The sequence below is a fragment of the Nicotiana tabacum genome, chromosome 2, assembly GCF_000715075.1.
Source record: "Nicotiana tabacum cultivar K326 chromosome 2, ASM71507v2, whole genome shotgun sequence".
Classification (NCBI taxonomy): domain Eukaryota; kingdom Viridiplantae; phylum Streptophyta; class Magnoliopsida; order Solanales; family Solanaceae; genus Nicotiana; species Nicotiana tabacum.
Window position 1 is genome coordinate 78344733 of NC_134081.1, and position 18252 is coordinate 78362984.

Below are 18252 nucleotides of genomic sequence, written 5' to 3' on the forward strand. Positions count from 1 at the left end.
GGTTATTCAACAAAGGGCACCTTCGAGAATTTTTAAGCGACGGGGCGAAGAACCATTTAAAAACCAGGGATTTTGGCAAGAAGAACCACAACACGTCATTCACATGATCATCGGCAGTGTCGATACCCCTCAAGGGCCGGTGCTTAAATGCACAAAGACATCGATTGTGAGAGGAAAGCGATCTCGAACTCAGGATTACGCACCCATAGGAACTTTATCTTTCAATGATGAAGATGCATAAGGAGTCATACAACCTCATAACGATGCACTGGTAATATCCGTACTTATGAATAAAACTAAAGTTAAGCGTGTATTAATTGATCCAGGTAGCTCGGCCAACATCATTAGATTGAAGGTCATAGAACAGCTCGGTTTACGGGACCATGTCATACTTGCAACCCTGGTTCTAAATGGATTCAATATGGCATGTGAAATCACCAAAGGCGAGATAGTTCTACCGATAAACGTGGTCGGGACAATCCAAGAAATGAAGTTCCACGTAATCGAATGCGACATGAGGTACAACGCCCTTTTTGGAAGGCCATGGATCCACAACATGAGAGCTGTACCTTCGACCCTACATCGGGTCCTTAAATTCCCAACATCGAGAGGAGTCAAAATAGTGTACGGAGAACAACCGACCACAAGAGAAATGTTTGCCATTGAGGAAGCAAATCCAATATCCTTGCCTTCGCCAGTAAAGGGATCGGGCTCAAAAGGGGAACGAGATACCAAATAGCAATCACAGACATCGGCCTTAACCCGACCAGATAATCAGAAGATCGACGAAGATGATGATCAAAGGATCCCTTGATCCTTCATAATTCCAGATGATTCCGACGCTACCAAATCAACGATTGAGGAATTGGAGCAAGTCACACTAATCGAGCACCGGCCCGAACGGAAGGTATACCTGGGAACGGGATTGACCCCCGAACTTAGGAAAAAACTTATTCAATTTTTTATCGATAACATTGATTGCTTTGCCTGGTCCCATTTAGATATAACAAGGATCTTGCCGGACATAACAATGCATCGGCTAAGCTTGGACCCCAGGTTCAGACCGGTGAAGCAAAAGAGAAGACCCTAGTCCGAGGTAAAGCACACATTCACAAAAGGACGAGGTAATAAAACTTCTCAAGATAGGGTCCATTCGGGAGGTGAAATATCCCGAATGGTTAGCCAATGTAGTTGTAGTGCCTAAACAAGGGAACAAACTTAGAACAAACTTAGTTGTAGTGCCTAAAAAAGGGATCAAATGGTCCGCTGCCCAACATCGATCGCATGATTGATGCCATGGCCGACCACAAGATCCTTACTTTTCTCGATGCCTATTACGGGTATAATCAAATCCAGATGAACCTGGAAGACCAGGAAAAGACTTCATTTGTCACCAAATATGGAACATATTATTATAATGTGATGCCATTCGGGTTAAAAAATGCAGGAGCTACTTACCAACGCCTGGTGAATAAAATGTTCGAAGAACAAATAGGTAAATCAATAGAAGTTTATAATGATAACATGCTAGTTAAGTCCCTGCGCGCAGAGGACCATTTGACCCATTTCCAGGAAACGTTCGAGATTTTAAGGAAATACAACATGAAGCTCAACCCCGAGAAATGTGCTTTCGGGGTCGGTTCGGGCAAGTTCCTCGGCTTCATGGTTTCAAATTGGGGGATCGAGATTAACCTCGATAAAATCAAGCCCACCGAAGACATCACCATCGTGGATGGCGTGAAAGCCGTACAGAGGCTAACGGGATGGATTGCATCCTTAGGCCAATTCATTTCGAGATCGTCAGATCGAAGTCATAAATTTTTCTCTCTACTCAAAAAGAAGAACGATTTCGCTTGGACTCCGGAATGCCAACAAGCATTAGAGGAATTAAAACGATATCTATCGATCCCACCGCTACTTCATACTTCAAAAATAGGCGAAAAACTTTGCTTGTATTTGGCAGTATCAGAAATCACGGTAAGCGGTGTCCTAGTTTGAGAAGAGCAAGGTACGCAATTTCCCATTTATTAAATAAGTCGGACCTTAGGAGAAGCAGAAACTAGATATCCGCACCTAGAAAAATTGGCACTTGCAATGATAAGCGCCTCTAGGAAGTTAAGACCGTACTTTCAATGTCACCCCATATGCATATTAACCACTTACCCGCTTCGTAATATTTTGCACAAGCCCGAACTATCAGGCCGATTGGCCAAATGGGCCGTCGAACTCAGTGGGTACGATATCGAATATCAACCTCGTACGACCATCAAGTCTCAAATTTTAGTAGACTTCGTGGCCGATTTCATGCCAGCTCTCATACCCGAAGTTGAAAAAGAACTCTTGTTAAAATCGGGTACATCATTGGGGGTTTGGACCCTCTTCACAGATGGTGCTTCGAATGTGAATGGGTCCCCGCTTGGCATTGTGTTGAAACCCCCCATGGGTGGCATCATTAGGCAGTCTATCAAAACTTCTAGGTTAACTAACAATGAGGTCGAGTACGAGGCCATGATTGCAGGTCTCGAGCAGGCCAAAAGCCTGGGAGCAGAAATGATTGAAGCTAAATGTGACTCTTTGCTGGTAGTAAACCAAGTAAACAAAACCTTCGAGGTTCGAGAAGGCAGAATGCAGAGGTATTTGGATAAATTACAGGTAACTTTGCACCGTTTTAAGGAATGGACTCCGCAACATGTGCCTCGAGAACAAAACGGTAAGGCTGATGCACTCGCAAATTTGGGGTCATCGGTCGAGGAAGATAAGATCGATTCGGAGACTGTCGTTCAACTCTCAAGGTCTGTAATCGAGGAGGGGCACGCCGAGATAAACTCCACAAGATTAACATGGGATTGGAGAAATAAGTATATTGAATATTTGGGAAACGGAAAACTCCCATCGAACCCTAAAGAGTCAAGGGCCCAACGAACCAAAGCTGCTCGATTCACATTGGCTGAAGATGGAACATTGTACAAAAGGACGTTCGATGGACCATTGGCAGTATGCTTGGAACCGGGAGACACCGATTATGTTTTACGAGAGATCCATAAAGGCACTTATGGGAACCACTCCGGCGCCGAATCACTAATTCACAAAATCATCAGAGCAGGATATTACTAGGATAACATGGAAAGGGACACTAAGGAGTTTGTTCGAAGATGTGATAAATGTCAAAGGTTTGCACCGATGATCCATCATCCCGGGGAACAACTTCATTCAGTCCTATCCCCATGGCCATTCATGAAATGGGGGATGGATATCGTCGGCCCCCTACCGTCGGCCCCAGGTAAAGCTAAATTCATTTTATTTATGACTGACTATTTCTATAAATGGGTTGAAGCACAGGCGTTCTAGAAAGTAAGAGAAAAAGAGGTCATAGATTTCATCTGGGATCACATCGTGTGTCGATACGGGATACCCGCAGAAATAACATGCGATAATGGAAAGCAATTTATCGACGGTAAAGTAACAAAATTTCTCGAATATCATAAAATAAAAAGGATATTATCGACACAGTATCACCCCAGTAGGAACAGACAAGCCGAATCAACAAACAAGACTATCATCCAAAACTTGAAGAAAAAGTTGAACGAAGCCAAAGGGAAATGGAGAGAAATTCTGCCCGAAGTCCTATGAGCATATCTAACAACATCAAAGTCTAGTACATGAGCAACTCCGTTTTCCTTAGTGTATGGCTCCGAAGCCTTAATTCCAGTCGAAGTCGGAGAACCCAGCGCAAGGTTTCGACATACATTGGTGGAATCAAACCATGAGGCAATGAACACTAGCCTCGAATTATTAGATGAAAAATGATAAGTGGCACTCGTTCGAATGGCTGCACAAAAATAACGAACCGAAAGGTACTACAATAGAAGAACCATCCTCCACCACTTCAGGATCAGAAACTTAGTCCTAAGGAAGGTCACTATCAATACTCGAGATCCTAATGAAGGGAAGCTCGGCCCAAATTGGGAAGGACCCTATCAGGTCCTTTACATAGTCGGAAGGTGATCTTATAAACTCGGAACGATGGATGGCAAACCATTATCGAACAACTGGAACATATCACTCCCCAAACGATATTATTGTTAAGGTATGATTCTCTCTTTCCTTTCGCCCATATATACATATCTGAAGCTAATCCATTGCAGGAGTTCGATCAAAGATGTCGAGACCTCAGGTTTTAAAGTACGCGTTGCACTCTTTTTCCCCTTAGATCGGCTTTTATCCCAAATGGGTTTTCCCGGCGAGGTTTTTAACGAGGCAACAACCATGTGCTACCTGAGGGCAATTCAACAGTATCCAAGGCTTCTTTATAATCAACCTCGAATACGGGGGGAGGGGAGGGACATTAGCCCTCAAATATATCGCGTTTTGATACAAGAAAGTTATTTCGTAACAACAGAGTTCCAATAGAAAAAGTTGTAAGAGCCAAATGGTCAAAACGAACCATGCTCATCTAGTTAGCCCGAGCCCTGACGCAAAACATGAACACATGTATAATGACTTGCAAAAAAAAGTTCTCTTCTATACTGATATCTTATATCCAAGAAAAATTCCTCTATTTTGAGATTTATTATGCAAACAGGATCGGGTTCGAATCATCCACTCGATCATTAAGCCTACGGGCTACTTTTATTTCGAGTTCGAATCATTCACTCGACCATTAAGCCTATGGGCTACTTTTATTCCGAGTTCGAGCAAGCACTCACTCGACTATTACGCACACTGACTACATTACTTCGAGTTCGAATCATTCACTCAACCATTAAGCCTACGAGCTACTTTTATTTCGAGTTCGATCAAGGACTTACTCGACCATTATGCCCACGGGCTACATTACTTCGAGTTCGAATCATTCACTCGACTACTAAGCCTACGAGCTATTTTTATTTCGAGTTCAAGCAAGCACTCACTAGATCATTATGCCCACGGGCTACATTACTTAGAGTTCGAATCATTCACTCCACCATTAAGCATACGAGCTACTTTTATTTCGAGTTCGAGCAAGTACTCACTTGACCATTACGCCCACTGGCTACATTACTTCGAGTTCGAATCATTCACTCGACCATTAAGCCTACGGGATACTTTTATTTCGAGTTTGAGCAAGTACTCACTCGACCATTACGCCCACGGGCTATATTACTTTGAGTTCGAATCATTCACTCGACTACTAAGCCTAAAGGCTACATCACTTCAAGTTTGAGTAAGCGCTCACTCGGTTATAAAGGCTACGAAGTCCAAAGAAGATCAAGTTGCCTAAATCCTTGTGAAAATAGTCATAAGGCGTGAATAAAATCTTCACAAGATAGAAAACAAAACAGAAACAAGTCGGCAAAAGGGATATTTTTATATACAAGATTGTTTACATAATTGATTACAACATAAAAATTGAGGACTAAGCTTCTTGGTTATCCCCAGGAGCGGTCTCTTCTCTATCGGGCTCCCCCCCATTCTCGGACCCGCTCTTACTCCCATCATCATCATCATTATCATCATTATCGTCATCATTATCATTATCATCATCATCGGAAACCAAGGCTTTATCATCGGCTTTGAGTTCTTTGGCCATTTTAATCTTTTCAGCGAGGTCGAAACCTCGAGCATGGATCTCCTCAAGGGTCCCCCTCCGAGATCGACACTTAGCAAGTTCAGCGACCCAATGTGCTCGAGTATCGGCGGTCTCGGCTGCCTTTCTTGCTTGGACCTGGGCAACTTCAGCATTGGCCCGATAGACGGCCACGAGTGCATCCGCACCGGCCTTTGCCTTTTCGGCGTCAGACTCGGCCTTGGCAAGTTCAAAGGCCAACCGAGCATCGAGCTCCTCTATTCTTCTTGCTTGGACCGAGCCTTTCTCCTTCATTTTTTGAAGTTGGTTTTCGGCCGATGATAATTGGGCTCGAGCAGTTTCTTTCTCTATAGCAAAGCGGTTCATTCCTTCTTTCCACTTTAAAGACTCCGCTTTTATCACATCGACTTTTTCACGGAGTTTTCCGATCATCTCAATTTTATGCTGCAGCTATGAGATCGAAAAATTAGCCGTCATTCCGATATCGAGCCCATAGGATTTTAAAAGTATTATTACCTTCGTTCTGATCTTGGTGAGCCTTGGCCCACTCAACTCGGAGGTCTTTTATTTCTTCCCCCCCTTTGGCCTAAGAGGAGTTTTAGGGAGTTTCTCTCCTCTGTAACCCGTTGAAGCTCGGCCTCGTATCGACGCAGCTCGGTTCGGGACCGAGAACATGATTCTCGATGAACTGTCATGGCCTGCAAAGAAAGAAGAAACGAAGTTAGAAAAAAAAAGAAGCAAACTTAAAGGTAACGCCATATAATTTAAGGCTTAACTGATTCAAAGCCTGCTGCACTCCGTGAAAAAGATCTGATGCGTCACTTGTACCGGTAGTGTCCTCGACACCGATAAACAGGTCACGAAAAGGATCTTCTCCATCATGAGGCCTATCTAATTCGAGGGCCCCCAAAGCTTGGGCCTCCCGAATCGCCCCTTCAGAAAAAGCAGAAAAGGTGGACGAGTCTTCGATTGCTACTACCCAAAGTGAATCACCTGGGGCATTCTCTTCGGTTCGAAAAGATTCGAGAAGAGTCCCTTTAGACATATCCCCCATTTGTTGGCTTCGATGGGAAGCGTCTTCGATATCCAACAGCTCGGAGACTCTGCCCGAATCTTTCTCCGATATATCCTCAGTTCGAGGTGGAGCCTTATGAACCACCATAGATCCAGCTACCTGTGGAACGTCGGTGGTCTTCGTCATTCGGGCCGCCAGCGCAGACCCATCGCTATCTTCTTCTTCTTTTTCTTCTTCTTCTTTTTCTTCTTCTTCATCTCTCAGACGCAGAACTGATTCTATGGCCAAAGGGATGATATTCTTATTCGGCTTACGAGCCGTCCTCTTCTTCGGTTTTTTATCTTCGAGGATGGGGGCTCTTTTCCTCTTATTTTCGTTCACCGGCTTTGGGACAGAGGCCGAAGCCTCTTCCTCGACTGATGAGGGCCTCAAAACCGCATCCTTGCCCACACCTACACACGAAAAATTTTATTAAAATGTGTGAAAAACATCTTATTCAAATTATCAAAAGATAAGAGAAAGGTACTTACCGTGATTTTTGGCCTCCCATCGGCCCTTCGACAAGTCGCGCCATGAGCGCTCGGCATAGTAGGAGGTCGAAACCAGATCACGTACCCAGTTCTTGAGATCGGACACTGCGCCGGGCATCCAGGGGAATATTGGTGAAGGAAATGAAAGGATAAAATAGTAGGAGATAACAATAGAATTACACTTACGCTTCATGTTCCACTCCTAAGGAAAAGGCATCTTTTCGGTCGGAATCAGGTCCGAAGTCCTTACTCGAATGAATCTGCCCATCCAGCCTCGATCTTTATCCTCGTCTATACTCAAGAACAGAGCCTTGGTAGCTCGACGTTGGAGTTTTATTAACCCTCCTCGAAAAAGGCGAGGACGGTATAATCAGACAAGATGATCGAGGGTGAAAGGCATCCCCTCAATTTTACTAACAAAGTATCGGATCAAAATAACGATCCGCCAAAAGGAAGGATGTATCTGGCCTAGGGTTATTAGGTATTTACGACAAAAATCTATGATAACGGGGTCGAGGGGACCTAACCTGAAAGGGTAAGTATACACGCTTAAAAACCCTCTCACGTGAGTAGTAATATCCTCTTCGGGAGACGTCACTACCACTTCTTTGTTCTCCCAATTACAATCTTTTTTATCCGCTCGATATGCTCCCGGATTATCAAACAAATATATCTCAATACGGGCTTACATCGTCCATGAACCAGCGAACCTTTATCGAGTTTGAAATCGGAGGTAAGAACACACGCCGCCGGAATGCACTCCTCAGGCCGTGGATCCACCGGTGTTTTGTCGGCGGCGGATTGGGAAGAAGAACCTTTTTCTTTTTGGGGGACGGTTTTTGATGTTTTCACCATTTTGGATTTAAAAAGGTAACAAAGATTTGGTGGTTTAGAAGAATAACCTTACAAAGAAGAATCATAAATTTGCGAATAAACTCAGAGAGTACGAAAAAGAACTTGGGAAATTTGGAAGATTGAAGATGTAAAAGTGGTAAATGATAAAAGGAAGGGCTATTTATAGATTAAAGCAATGGCGGTTCAGTATCAGCGGTGGCCGACCACTGTCTGACATGCATTAAATGCCTTGAAAAACTAAATTGACGGGACAACTATCATGTGGGTCATGGTCGAGCCCAATGTAAATGTCAGCTTATAATCCGATCGAGCCGTTGAAAAATCGTATCGTTTCCCACCACATCCTTCCCGAGAAACGAGGGGACTATTTGTATATGGTCGAAATAGATTTCGGTCTTCGTACGATCGATCAAGGTCAAAACGTAATAGATCGGAGTAAGACTTCGAGATGGGTTCCGAAGATGGTACAAACAAGCTTCGAGCCCGAGAGACCAATCAATGTCGAGCTCGATATCATTATCAAGCTCGAATCCAAATCGAACTATGATGCAAAGTAAAGTTATCGAGCTTATGATTCAGAGACCGACCAACACTGACCCCGAATCAATGCAAGGATCCGAGTCAGAATCGAGCTCAAATCAAGATCGAGAGTTCGAGTCAAGACCGAAAACTCGAGTCAATATCGAGCTCATAGACAAGAGCCGTTGCAATCCCACTAGATGAGAGAATCCCGACAGGAATTATGGAAAAGCTGATTTATCATGGGTCTCCCACTATGTATTTTTAATTATATCTAGAGTAAGATCCTTCTACTATAAAATGGATGGTTATTATTTGTGTAAGGACCAGGTTTTTACTTATATTGTAATTCAAGCATCATATTCTCCTATAGTGAAGAGTTGTTCTTTTAAGCTTCATAAATTGATTCAACCTGTTCAGTCCTAAAAATTATTTTCTTTACAACCTTAGTTTACTTTGTACTCTTTGCAATCCATATCTGATATTTCTATGTATCCTTACGGTTTGTATTAAGCTATACCAAATATCCTTAGAACTACGTACAAATTTAACTATATCCGTTTTTCGGGTAAACAATTATCAAATAATATGAAAACTAACTCTTCATATTATTGTATACAACTTGTACTTTAGTGCCAGCAATAAAAATGTAAGTAGAAAAAGAAAATTTCCTATTTTGAAATCAAAAGGTCCAAGAAAACTAAAAAAAAATAGTCATATAATTAGTTGAAATGTTGATTTGAATATCACAATTAGCAAAAAATAAAGGATCTAAGAAGACAAACATCACATCATATGTCGCAGCAGTTACAAGTGTCCTACGTATACAGGCAAACATTCAATTACGCCGATGGCCAACCACATGTGATGTCGACTTTCCTTTCTTTAAGATGCATTTTGAGGGAGAAAAAAGAGGAGAAAAAAGCTGTATTCTTCTGTACATCTGTTATATGCAGGAAATAATATTCAAGGGAGTACATTTTATTGAAAGTGACGGTCAACAAATTTGGTTAACACCTGCTATGAAATCATTGGGATCAAACAAAAAAATTATTAAACCTTTGGCTTGTACAGAAAAATTTTGAATTTCATAATTGAATATTGTTTTGATTGATTTTTTTGCTGGTTACACTTTATTGAAATATATTTTTATTAAGTCTTTCAAGTTATGCGCTTGATGACTTTTATCAATTATAACTCGAATCTTCTTGGTTGGAGGGTTTCTCAGTACTCCTTTATGTCATGAATGTGAAATTTGACAAGGTTTGATTTAATTTGAAAGACTATTACAAATAAACAGAGGTATTTCAATTTCATCTAATGAACATAGATATTCTTAATTAGCTTAATCTTCTAGTATGCTCATGTGTTCTTTACGAACAGTTCAATCACATATTGCTTTCTTTTATTTGCTAATTACAATAAGGGATTGTTACACAAATAGTCGATCATATTCAATGTTTACTTTTTTTAGTCGGTATACATAAATTATATATTGATTATACATATTTATACATATAATATATATGTATTGTACATATATTATACATCTGCTGGCTATTTAGAGTTTAAGAGATTAGATGGGTGGTTATTTGAGTTAATTCTTCTTACAATAACTTAGAGCCCGTTTGGAAATAAGAAATTTTTTCTTTTTTTAAAAAAAAATTCACTTTTTTTCAAAATCAGCGTTTGTTCATAAAATTTCCAATTTTCACTGTATTTTGAAAATTTTCGAAAATTTGAAAAACTCCAAAAAGCTATTTTTCAAAAGTTTCACTGAGATCACTCACAAAACTTCAAAAACAACCCAAAATTATATTCATGTTCAAACACAACTCTAAATTTCAAATACTATTTTCACTTGAAATTTTTTTCCCCCTATTTTTGAATTTTACAATTCTTATGTCCAAACGCCCCTTAGTTTGTTCCAGGATGTTTGGGCAAAGAGTCCGAACCGACTCGGAGCTCTAACGCCGAATTAGGGTAGAAAAACTCTATTTTTTGGTCTTTCACTCTAAATATGAATACAGAAAATACACACATTTACATAACTACACAAATACAAAAGTTGCACACTCTTTGGCCGTTGAAGATTTTTTAGAAGGCTACAACTGTTAACAAATTCGAAAATTTATTTTCGATTCTCAGTTCTTTTAGCCATTGCTTTCTCTTTAAAATTTATATCGTCATATTTCATAATGGATAAAACTGTACTCATTATTAGTGCTTAAATTTATGAAAAATATTTAGCTAGCGTTTGGACATAGATTTGATTGAAACTTGAAAAAAGAATTTTTGAAATTGTGTTGAAAAATAATGTTTGAAAGTTGAAGTTGTGTGAGTGCAAGGAAAATTTTTTCCAAAAAACTGGTTTAGACATTTTTTGGAAACTTGAACATTTTTGAAATTTTTTTCCCAAAACATAATTATATTTCATAAATAAATGTTTTCAATTTATTTTTGAAAAACTGAAGCCAAAATCTATGGCCAAATTTTTTCTCTTTTACATCTTAAACTTACTAACCAAATTAGTGTTGCTTCCTTATGATCATGTCTTTTGCATGTTAATTTCCATTTCAATTAACTGATAGGTTTGCCTTTAATCTTTACTTTATAACTCAAATAATTTTTTAATAATAATTAACTAATTTTATTAAAATATATACTCATTGATATGAGGTACATGCGCAACGCGCGTACCCTAAGACTAGTTTATCTAATAGCATGGACAATTTAAATGGAATGATCGATAGGAATGGCCCTATAAAGGGTTGGTATTTCAAAATTATCGCCACTTTTCAAAGTATTTAGTAAATGATCCTCGGTCCCATACACGCAGACTCTAACCAATTGGTATGACTTTGTGGTTGTTCAATTGTTCACTAAGTTCTACAATATTGGCATGACTTTGTGTTATCTACATACAATCTATTTATTAGATTATTCACAAACTCTACCCAATTTGCATATATTTTGTGCTTGTTTAATTGTTCGCCAAACTCTACCGATTGGCATAATTTTGTATTATCTGCAATTTAACTATCTCTTAAATTAGTCATTAAAGTCTATGTGATTGACATAATTTTTCTGTGATAGTTCAACAAAGTATTTTTTGAAATTACAATTTTAATTTCGATCAAATCACTCTAAATCTGCTCCAAATGATCTCAAATTTAAAACAAAACCTGTAATTACCAACATAAACAATCTCCAATCACCAATTTAGCCATATAACACCAAATCAGTAAGAGCCACTTTGTCTTTTTCAATACTTTCTAAGGACGAAAAAATAAAGTTTTGAGATTTTTAAAGTAACTCACTAAATTGGTGTTTGTACTAAAAATTTAAGCATAAATTATCAATATTTAAATAATTTTAACAAAAATCAACCATTAACTTTCAGTTTCTACCTTTAAACAAAAATTTTAAGCTTCCAATATCGAAGAACTACGGTATTCTTGGAGAAAAAGAAACTTATTTTTGTAACAAAGTAAAAAATAATGACATAAAGATTGGTCCCGTAGAGTACAACCGATGCAATTTTGTGATTTAAATGGCATATGTCGCGTAAATTTACCAGTAAGATTTATCAAAACATAGAAAAATAAGTTTTTGTGGGCTGGTTTGTTTATTATAGCCACATAAATAACGATATACGTAGTTTTTAAATTTTATTTTTGTAATTATAAAAATGCAGAATATGTCTTGGTAACTCCTCATATCTCGGTCACATAGCAGAATCCCCGGTTATTTTACCTTTTTTAAAATAATTTTAATTTTATGGGTACCTACCGGTATAGGTGACAGACAATTATATCCATTCACTGATTACTTACTATCTTTCATCAGCACATATACCAAGCAACTTTATTCGCTGATGCTTGAAGGGATAGGAAGAAATCAGCTACACTTGATAAATCAGTTAACTATATAGTTTATGAGGAAACGAAATCAAATTAAGAGTATTACGTAGATTGGATAAGGATTTTCTCTTCACGATGTTTTTGAAGTTTAGCTTTCCTACATGCATTTTGGCAATAGCAAACAAGTTTGGCTACCAATTTGGTTCTGTTTTGTTAGAAGGAAACCATTGAGACATTTACTTATTACAATAATTTCGAAGACGGAATTCTTGGGGGCTAAGTGCACAAGAGACCAACCATACTATGTATTTACCGGCACCAATCGACACTTTGTAGGGCAGTATGTTTGGTGTTAGAGTATTTCAAATTAATCGAATATCTCATTGTTTATATATACAATTCTAATACTCCATACATATTTGTGATCCGAAAATAATGAGAAAAGGTTAAACCTTCACAAAGGAAAAAAAAAAGGGGGGAAACAAACGCTTGGGCAGGTACATTTAGTCAGAGTTAGAATGCTGAGTTTATGAGTTCTGATTTTAAAAAAGACAGTTCGCTGTAAATTTTTGTACTTATTAAGTGATCCTTTTAATACAAATACAAGATTTGGGGTAATGTTTATTGAACTCGTAAGCGAAACTGTAGCGCATGGCTTTGAAAAGGAAATGAGGTCCTACATACGGAACTTTATGTCATCTCTGCAAATCTGCCTATAATTTTCAAAGTGTAGTTTCAGTTTACAGGAGCTGGCCTACTAACCATTGGGCAACTGCAGGTGGCTCTTTAACTTTCTGAGAGAGAAGCAGTGGGTTCTGAACTTTTGATGCTTCATAGCAAAAGCCCCTAAATGAGGGAAGAGGTTTCCATCGGGATGCAATACCACCGGTTCCTCGGTACCTATACTGGTAGGAGGTAGTAAATAACCAGTGAAATAGTCCAAGTGGTTCGTACACGGACACCACCACTGTTATATAATTGACCTACTGATGTTATACGCCATCACTAATATCCAAATCAAACATGGGCAACTAGTATGTTTCTTACAATTAACCAATGCTAGAGAAGATTCTGTGTTCCTCTCCAAGATGGATCAAGACTACAATACAGAGATTACTCTACATAAGACCAGAGAAGAGATAACAAGCTACAGGACATAAGCATATAACAGAATTTAATAGACACTTCTTTTCAGTGATAGTTGCTCACTATGTCAATGAAAAGCCATTGCATGACATTCACAAATACAAACACGCATACTTCACAAGCAGCTGTTTTAATGAGAACTACAAGACAATATTAAGGCAACTACAGACGTCAAGTTAATTAAAAGGATTCTCCGAAATCACGTGCTAATGACATGATCTAAGGAATTCAAGCATGATACCCGAGAAGAGATAATTGGTTACAGGACACAAGATACATAATTTATTAGAGAATTTGTTTATGAAATTTGCTTACAATGTGAATGAAAGCCTTTGCACAGCAAGCCATACAGCATTCACAGATAGAAACATGTATATACTGCAAGTAGCTACATTAATAACTATAAGGACAATACTAAGGAAACTACACACATCAACCTAACAAAAAGGGATCTCCATAATTACGTACTAATGACATGATTTGAAGAATTCAAGCATAACACATAAGAAGATACAACAAGTTACAGGGCATAAGCTAGAAACATAATCCATTAGATCTTCTGAGATATACTCGCATACAATGTAAGTTAAAATCCATTGCATGGCGGCATGCCATACGGCATTCACATTTACAAAGACGTATACTTAGCAAGTAGCTGCATTAATGAGAACTATAGAACAATATTAACTCTGACGCTAACAAAAAAGAATCTCTATATTACATATTAATGACATGATCTGAAAAATTCAAGCATGACACACAAGAAGAGATAACAAGTTACAGGGCATAGCAAGAAACAGAATCCACCAGTTCAACCGAGAGAATATACAAAGTGAGTTAAAAGCCATTGCATGGCGTGAGTAGCTGCATTAATAAGAACTATAAGAACAATTTAAGGTAACTATAGACATCAAGATAAACAAAGGGATCTCCATAATTACCTATTAATGACATGAGCTAAACAGTCCAAGCAGGTTCCTAGCAGCTACCACACAAAACCATGCACAGGAAAAAAAGTCTTTGTGTAACCATATAGAGTATAATGCAAAAATACTCACACCAATGACACATTGCAAGCAAGTTAGAATATATTACAAGCTGAACACCATCTGCATCAGAACCCAGTCTTACTACAACTACTAATGCTTCAAATGCTTATATCAAAATGCTGTACATATTCAGGTAAAGCTAAATTAAACCAAAAATTCCAATCATCAATACTCCAGCTTCAGATTATAGTTGATATGATCTTTTGATCCAACTCTATCAAATAACCATCACTACATTCACACAGTTGCCCTCAGATGAAACTAAATGAATATAAAAAACTTCACATTATAACAAATAGCAGGAAGACTGGTAATTGTCAATTTCCATCTCAGTGTTAGAAGAAGTAAAATTCTAACTCTTCAACACATCAAAAGTAATATAGGTGTTCCAACGCAATGAAAATACATCCATATAGAAAAATAAGCATTATATGTAGAATATAAAACAAGTAAAATATATCCATATAGAAAAATAAGCATTATATGAAAAATATAAAACAAGTAACCACGAATACTAATATTTGATCATATGAAGTCTCACTTGTTACATGCCGAAAGGGGAATAGATAACATCATACACATATAATAACAGCGCAGAAAGATCTCAAATTTCCCTCTCATCTTGCATGTCAATATATAAATAAATACTATTTCAACCCAAACAACGTAGGAGTTTAAGACACGCAATAAGAATTAATTTGACATACACACTGGTCCATCCATCCAACATGAAATCCCATGATATAAAATATGAGAAGTAAAATTAAACAAGTGAATTCTCTTCCAACAACAGATGATGACTCATAGCAGACATGATCTGGCCTTTAACTCTATGGTTCTCTTTTTTCTTTCTTTTTTTCCACATGCTTTCCTCCGCCACCCAAAAAAAAAATTTTAAAAAAAGCTAGGTAAGCCAATGGTTCAAATGACAGGTAGAAGAAACCATCATTTCGTCAAAGACATAGCGCTGTGCAGTGAAGATCGTCGGTGCCGGCGTCATCCATCGGCGGAAGTAAGTTTAGATCGAAAGGCAACGGCTTTCTGAAAGACGAAGAAGCGATGTTGTCATTGTCATTGTCATTGTCTTTTTCACAGTCGCCGTCGTCAACGACGGAAGACGACGAGTCACAGTCGCTATGGCAATCATCCGGCAGGACGGGCGGCGACCGCGGATACTTTCTGGAAGACGCTGTCGTCTGCTGCCGCGGCGCCGGCGGCGGTCGAGGTCTACTGAAGGACTCCACCGTACTACTCATGGAGCTCGAGGTAGGTCTCTGTGAAATAATCGGATTATCCTGAGGGTAAAATCGGGAATCCACAAACGGATCGTTATTAGGGTTAAGCCCTTGATTGAACTGGTGATGATGAGCATAAGGTAAAGAGAAATTAGTTTTGGCTTTAGGACCGCGAAGTGCACGCGCTGCGGCGTCATAAGCACGCGCGGCATCCTCAGCAGAATCGAAAGTACCTAACCAAACCCTAGTTTTCTTCCAAGGGTCTCTGATCTCCGCCGCAAATCTTCCCCATGGTCTTTTTCGGACTCCACGGAACCTTATCTCTTTAGATCCTCCAGATCCGTTTGGTTCTCCGGCTACCTGTGCCGGTGCCTGTGCCGTCGCTGCTCTACCTCTCCGCATGGCCGGCCCAATGGTTCAAAAAAATAAATTTTTTTATTTTCTTTTTGAAGATGAAAAATAAATATTAAGGGATATAAAGAGATGACTAAGATAAAGCCATGGAAGAGAAGAGGATTCTTATCTGCAAAAGCTCTAACTTTCTCTCTCTAAAAACTCAGCTTCTCTCTCTACTGTTTGTGATCTGTTTGGGTGAAGGAAAGTAGATAGAAAGAGAGAGCCTCTCTCTCCCTTTTTTTTCCTTTTTTCTGTTTTCCTTTTAATATTTCTAGAGTGTTGTGAATTTTAATTTTTTGGGAAGTGAGAAATTGGTAAGGAAAGAGAAAAAATCAGGGAGGAGGGGGTGAAAAATAATTAATGGGTTTTGTTAGGGGGAGGTGGGTGAGTTTTGGCTTTCTCGAGAACTCTACCTTGTCTTGACCCAATTGCTTCTACTTTCTTTTACTTTTCGCGCAGAGTCCTTTATTTCTTTCTTTATTTGTGCTATGCCCCAAATAGGGACATTTTTTTAAAATTTTAATTTTTAAATAGGGACATTCAAATGACATAATAGTCCTCACCATTTCTCTTTCTTTCTTTTTTCCTTTTTTCTTTTCCTTCAAAATTATGTAGGCCGGAGTTGTTACTGCAATAATGATAGAACATTCTGTTTAAATTTCAAATTATTAAAGTTGGTACCGTTTGCAATTTTGTATGGAAGAAAATAAATAAAATTGAATTAAATATGGATTGTACATGTAGTTGGTGAAATAAATGGAGTACTACGACTTTTTCTTCTTCTTCTTCTTTTTTTTGTGGCTACTTGCGACCCTTTTATCCAGTTACAGTAACTGGGAGTATAAAAGTGATTTAATGAGATGATCACATATATTATTTAATCAGAATTAAGTAATAAAAGTTATAAAAATTAATTTGTAAATAAAAATATACTTAGATAAGTATTTACAACTTGTAAATGTTGCAAATCAAACAACAGATCAGCACGTAAGTTGGGAAGATGCAGTTTAGATTACAAGTTAGTAGTACCACATTTCATTGTACTACTACTCAAAGAATGATGCTTGCTTTCGCAATTATCTCATAGTATTGTCTGTAAGGAGTAAGGATTTTGGAATCTAATGTAAGATCGAGATTCTAATTTTATACTACTATAACACAGTCCTCATCACTGCTGACGTGCGTCATTAATCATCCAAAACAACTGATAATAAAAGTTATATATCGTAAATACTTTTGCAAGTAATTGAAAATCTCAGAATCGAATTTCCTAAAGATATTTTTCACATTTCTGTAAAAAAATGTCATAAGACATATATATCTTAATCTTTAATATTAAAGCGTGTGTATATGAGTGTATATATGGATAGTAAATATATTGTATGTTTAGGATTAGGAGAGTTTTTCTTTCCCATATGTGTTAGTACTAGTTTTCCATATTTGTTAGGACTAGGGTTTACTGCTTGACTTGTATATATATTCTTGTTAATCAATCGAAGAAGGCAAGACTTTTTCTTTCACACTTGGCTACCGTGTGTTTGCATGTTTGATATGGTATTAGAGCAAAGGTCAAGCCAAACTATAAGGAACTCGGAGCAACGTACCAATGGCAGGGGACGATGGTAAAGACATCGATGCTATCGGCGGGAGCGATGGTGGTGACGAAACAAACAAGCGAAAGACTATCTCTCAATACGATATAACATCTAATGACAATCCTGAGATTTTGATAACACGAGTGGCTATGAAGGGAGAAAACTATGATGAATGAGCGAGATCCATGAGGACCGCTTTGAGGGCGAGGAAGAAGTTCAGATTTATTAACGGAATAATCAGGAGACCGGAGATCTTGAAGATTGGTGGACCAACAACTCATTGTTGGTTTATTGGATTCGGAATGCTATTGAGGCTCCTTTGCGTTCGTCTATGTCACACATAGAAGTTGCTGAAGATGTAACGACCTGACTTGTCATTTTTTAGAATTGACGTCCCCTTCAACAACTTAAGGTCCCGAACAGCTTTGTAATGTGCATTATGACTTGCGTGTATGGCCGAGTTTGGTTTTCGGATGATACGGG

At 38.5% G+C, this 18252-nt stretch overlaps 1 protein-coding gene across 1 annotated transcript; it reads right to left on the reverse strand.

Moving 5' to 3' along the window:
- Positions 1-15423: 15423 nt before the first annotated feature.
- On the reverse strand, positions 15424-16260 carry LOC107766702 (ethylene-responsive transcription factor 3-like). The gene has a single exon (NM_001324927.1). The coding sequence runs from the start codon at positions 16178-16180 to the stop codon at positions 15497-15499; it is 684 nt and encodes a 227-aa protein (NP_001311856.1). The 5' UTR covers positions 16181-16260; the 3' UTR covers positions 15424-15496.
- Positions 16261-18252: the final 1992 nt, after the last annotated feature.